Here is a 5,818-nt window from a genome sequence, read left to right as displayed (position 1 = left end):
GGAAAGATCACCCAAGGAGCTATGAAAAACCTTTGATATTTCAAAGTGTATAAATACATAGATTTCTTCTCTGCAATAGGCAACCCTGTGGAGCACTGTGGAAACATATTTCCAATTTCATAATGAAAGGCTATAGAAAAACAGAATTCTTTTGAGGACTTCTTACTGGAATACTTCTCATACACTATTAAGAACTGTGTTAACCCATCCCCTTCTTTTTAAAATGTAGAAATGCTTCTACCTTTTCCCTTTCCCAAATCCTTGATATAATCTCACTCAAGAAATGTTCAGCATTTGTGGCCTTTTTTCTCAACAAATCTTTTCTATAAAGTGTGTCCAAACTTGTAGTCATTTTTACCTGAGCATGGAAATAAACCATTTTATCACCGAAAAGTTTACAAGATTAAATTTGTACTATGAAGGCTTATTATGAAGGTATTGTTATATAAGACACTTCTAATTCTCTCATAAATCTAAATGTATGGCCATGATTTTCAAGGACCTTATTTTCTTTCTTTTTTTTTTAATCAATAATTTTAAATTATGCTACTCCTGAGCTCTGGCTAGGACTTCCAATACTATGTTGAATAAAAGTGGCAAGAGTGGGCATCTTTGTCTTGTTGCTGATCTTAGAGGAAAAGCTTTTAGCTTTTCACCATTGAGTATGATGTTAGCTGTGGGCTTGTCGTATTTGGGCTTTATTATGTTGAGGTATGTTCCCTCTGTATGCACTTTGTTGAAAGTTTGTTTTTTTTTTTATCATAAATGGAGGTTGAATTTTATCATGCTTTTTTGCATCAACTGAGGTGATCATATGATTTTTATCCTTTATTTTATTAATGTAGTGTATCACATTGACTGATTTGCGAATATTGAACCAGCCTTGCCTCCCTGGAATAAATCCCACTTGATTAGGGTACAGGCATACCTTGTTTTATTGCACTTCATTTTAGTGTGCTTCACAGATACTGAGATTTTTACAAATTGAAGATTTGTGGAAACCCTGCACTGCCAGATGATGGTTAGCATTTTTTAGTAGTAAAGTATTTTTATTATTAAGGTATTTGTTTTTTTAAACATAATGCTATTGCATACTTAATAGACTATAGTCTATTTCTAGTTTCATACCATTGTGGTCAGAAAATATGCTTGATATGATTTCAGTCCTCTTAAATTTATTAAGACTTGATTTGTAGCCTAACATATGATCTGTGCTGGAGAATGTTCTGTGTACACTTGAGAAGAATGTGTATTTGTTGCTTTTGGATGGAAAGTTTTATATATATCTGTGAAGTCCATCTGATCTAACCTGTCATTTAAAGTTGATGTTTCCTTACTGATTTTCTGTCTGGTTGATCTATCCATTGACGTAAGTGGAATATTAAAGTCCCCTACTATTATAGTATTGCTGTCTGGTTTTTTCTTTCAATTTGTTAATATTTTCATTCATATTTTGATGGTCCTATGTTGGGTACATAAATATTTATAAATGTTATATCCTCTTGTTGTATCAACCACTTTATCATAATGTCATGCCCTTTGTCCCTTATTACAGTCTTTGTTTCAAAGTCAGTTTTTTCTGTCATAAGTATAGCTACCCCAGCTTTCTTTTGGTCTTCATTTGCATGGGATATGTTTTTCCATCTGTGTGTCAGGGATCATAATTTCCAGGCAATATTTTAAATTTTACTTCCAGTTTTACTTTTCATTTTTGTGTAAATAAAATGATTTGTGCGCCCATAGTGAATAACAGAAAGTGTCAATTTATAAAATTTCGTTGCATGAGTTCAATTAGTTTAAGACCATTTTGTCAATGGAGCCGCTAGTGCATTGTGATAAGAAATAACTGTGCAGAGATGGAAATAACCTTTATTGCTCCTAAGAGATTCCTAATTTTGAATTTGTTGGTTTCTGAGAACATAAAATGTTAACTCACATTACTGAATTAGCATATGTGTTACATGTAATGATATTTCAGTCATTTCTAGAATAAATTAATGGGAAGTATAGATCCATTAACTATATGGAGGAAGAATTCTTTCTAATACTGAAAACACATAAAAGATCATCTCTTGTTAAATTGAATTTTGGGGCTTCCCTGGTGGCGCAGTGGTTGAGAGTCCGCCTGCCAATGCAGTAGCCGCGGGTTCGTGCCCCAGTCCGGGAGGATCCCACATGCCGCGGAGCGGCTGGGCCCGTGAGCCGTGGCCACTGAGCCTGCGCATCTGGAGCCTATGCTGCACAACGGGAGAGGCCACAACAGTGAGAGGGCCGCATAACGCAAAAAATAAAAATAAAAAATTGAATTTTGGCATTTTATACAATTCCATTCAGTCAGATATAAGAAAACATGGCCATGTAAGTCAGAATCAAGTGTTTTGATGTGATTTCTCTGTTGAAGAATGAGGATATTTTTTTTCTAAAGAAAAAAAATGAAAATTTTTATAAGAAATAATTTCCTGTTCAAAATTGTTTTTTTGCTTGGGACATCAACTCTAAGTTGTTTTTACCAAAGCATTTGCCATGAGCTTAGTTTCATACTACTCATAACTCTGCATACACGTATTTGATGGTAGAAACAAGTACAGTAACATTAAAAACAAAGAAAATAAATACTCCCAGTGGGAATTGAGCACACAATCAAGGACAGGGTTTGGCCTCTGTACAGTACTTTTTGTTACTGTGGCCAAGAACTTGATAAACACATATCATTTTTTAGTTATTTTTGTCAGCTTTCTTTACCTGTTTACATTTTTCCTTCCCAGTGCAATTTTCTTTGCGATTTACTCTGCTTCTGCAGTTTACTTTGCTATGTACAGTTTTCTTTACCATTTGCAGGGGCTGAAAAAGAACTGGGAAGAAGTACATAAGGAGTTTCAGTCCCTCTCGGTCTTCATCGACTCCATACCAAAGAAGATTCGCAAGCAGAAGCTGGAAGAAGAGATGAAGCAGCTGGAACACGACATTGGTGTCCTTGAAAAGCATAAAATTATTTATATTGCTAATAAGTAATGGTGGATTTTTAAAAATATAGTCATTTTAACATAGGAAAAAAACCACAGAAAACATAGAAATTAAATCATAGGTTTTTTCAAAGAGTAAAATACTATGAAGAGTATAAAAATAGTCTTTACCAAAACGCTTAGGCAATGTTTAAAGAATAATTGTATTATTTACTTACATAGAGAAAAAAAAATTTTTTTTTCACCAGCCTCAGGGTTTCCGTGTATAACCTGATTAAAATTTGATGTTAGGTTTTCCAGTTTGATAGCATAACTCATTATTATTATGTACTTGTTTCAGATAAACGTTCATTTCTGGGCCCTGAAAAATAAAGTCAACACTCAGAACTTCACATTTTTTTCTACACTGCGTAATACAAGGAATACAAGGTCAAAAACTGTAAAGTATTTTGAATTGGAAATAGTGGTGTAAGCTTTTTTACTACTCTGAAGTATTTTCTACATATTATTCCAGAGATCCAAAAATTACATATATTTTCTGGTAGCCTATGTCATTTGCAGCTATTCACAGCTATAAATATTTTCAATATCCATAATGTTATATATAGGCTGAGAGGTTTACATTTGGAGGAAGAAAAATTAAGAAGATAACGTAAAATCAAGGAGACAACTTATAAATTGTGTCACTAAGGATTGTTGAAGAGAATAGCCTTCTTCCTGACATCCAACTTTTAAAAACTGCTGTTCTATGTGCTTTATTCCATAATTTACTATGTGTATTTCACTAAAATGGATATTACTTTTTCTTTTTGGCTTTCGCTATTTCGTGAATTCTAATGTTTCTATTTGTAAGGTTACATAATTTATTAAGCAATAAGTTTATGTAAGTAGAGCTGTCTTCAACTCAAAATAAATGAGCCTATAAATGTCCAAGAAGAAGAAGATTCTTTTATGAAATTTTAAATTAGAGAAATTTGGTAAAATATATGAAACTATAAAATATCAGAGCAATAAAAATTTTTACTGCTTACACTGATTTTTATCCTGTTGGCAACACAGAAAAAAATGATAATTTTTTCAAGCTTTTTCACAAACACGGAATTTGGGAGCATTGTAGAAAAGCTAACTTTCATTAAAGAAAAATTTTTGAATTTTATATACAGATATTTTTGAAAACTCACTTTAAACTTTTTTTTCACATATCTGTATAGGCATCGTTTCTTTATTCCTTATTACCTTAGGACAGATATAAAACAAAGAATAGTACAGTTGACCCTTGAACCATGAAGGGGCTAGGGGTACTGATCCTTCACACAGTTGAAAATCTGCATATACCTTATCATTAGTCCTCTGTCTGTTTGGTTCCTCCATATCCATGGTTCCATATCCTCAGAGTCAACCAACCACAGATCATGTAGTACCACAGTGTTTATTATTGAAAAGAATCCACGTGTAAGTACACCCACACAGTTCAAACCCATGTTGTTCAAGGGCCAACTGTATTATGATAAATTCTCATTTATGCAGAATTTCCTTCCTTTTTAAGGCTGAATAATACTCCACTGTCTGTATATACCACATTTTGCTTATCCTTTCTTCTGTTGATGGGACACTTGGGTTGCTTTCACGTTTTAGCTGTTGTGAATAAGGCTGCTGTGAACATAGGTATACAAATATCTCTTCGAGACCCTGCTTTCAGTTCTTTTGGGTATATATCCAAAAGTAGATTTGCTGAATCATATGGTAATCCTATTTTTAAGTTTTTGAGGAAATGTCATACTCTTCTCCACAGCAGCTATACTATTTTACATTCCCACCAATGCTGTACAAGTGTCCCAATTTCTCTGCATCCTTGCCAACACTTGTTGTTTTCTGTTTTTTGGTAGTAGGCATACTAATAGGTGTGAGGTGGCACCTCATTTTAGTTTGGTTTGCATTTCCCTACTGATTAGTGGTGTTAAGTATCTTTTCTTGTGCTTATTAGCCATTTGTATATCTTCTGTGGAGAAATGCCCTTTGCCCATTTTTTTAATTGGATTGTTTGATTTTGTTGTTGAGTTTTAGGAATTTCCTATATATTCTGGATATTAATCCCATATCAGATATAGGATTCACAAATATTTTCTTCTATGGGTTGCCTTTTTACTTTATTGATAGTGCCTTTTGTTTTTGTTTTTGTTTTTGCAGTACGCGGGCCTCTCACTGTTGTGGCCTCTCCCGTCGCGGAGCACAGGCTCTGGACGCGCAGGCTCAGTGGCCATGGCTCACGGGCCCAGCCGCTCCACGGCATGTGGGATCTTCCCGGGCCGGGGCACGAACCCATGTCCCCCGCATCAGCAGGCAGACTCTCAACCACTGCGCCACCAGGGAAGCCCGATAGTGCCTTTTGATATACAAAATTTTTCAATTTTCATGAATTGTCCAGTGTGTCTATTTTTTCTTTTGTTACCTGTGCCTTTGGTGTCATATCCAAGAAATCACTGCCAAATCCAACGTTGTAAAGGTTTTATCCTGTTTTTTCTTGCAAGAGTTTTATTGTTTTAGGTCTTAAATTTAGGTCTTTGATCCATTTTGAGCTAATGTTTATACATGATCTTAGTAAGTTTTAAAATCAGAAAGTGTTGAATCCTCCAGTCTTGTTCTTCTTTTTCAAGATCGTTTTGGCTATTCGGAGTCCCTTGAGATTCCACATGAATTTAGGATAGGTTCTTCTATTTCTGCAAAAAAAGATCATTGGGATTTTGCTAGTGATTGCATTGAATTTGTAGATTGGTTTGAGTAGTACTGACATTTTAACTATATTAAGTCTTCCAATCCATGAACATGGGATGTGTTTCCATCTATTTTTGTCTTCT

General features: G+C 34.4%; 1 protein-coding gene across 1 annotated transcript in view; it reads left to right on the top strand.

The window, feature by feature from the left end:
- ENKUR (enkurin, TRPC channel interacting protein) overlaps positions 1-3,012 on the top strand; it is a 29,020-nt gene extending 26,008 nt beyond the window's left edge. The window contains exon 5 of the mRNA XM_007445865.1: positions 2,839-3,012. Coding sequence (XP_007445927.1) covers positions 2,839-3,012 — 174 coding nt within the window. The remainder of the gene's footprint in view (positions 1-2,838) is intronic.
- Positions 3,013-5,818: the final 2,806 nt, after the last annotated feature.

This window comes from Lipotes vexillifer, unplaced genomic scaffold (genome assembly GCF_000442215.2).
Source record: "Lipotes vexillifer unplaced genomic scaffold, Lipotes_vexillifer_v1.1 scaffold738, whole genome shotgun sequence".
Classification (NCBI taxonomy): Eukaryota; Metazoa; Chordata; class Mammalia; order Artiodactyla; family Lipotidae; genus Lipotes; species Lipotes vexillifer.
This window is presented reverse-complemented; position numbering and strand designations above follow the sequence as displayed.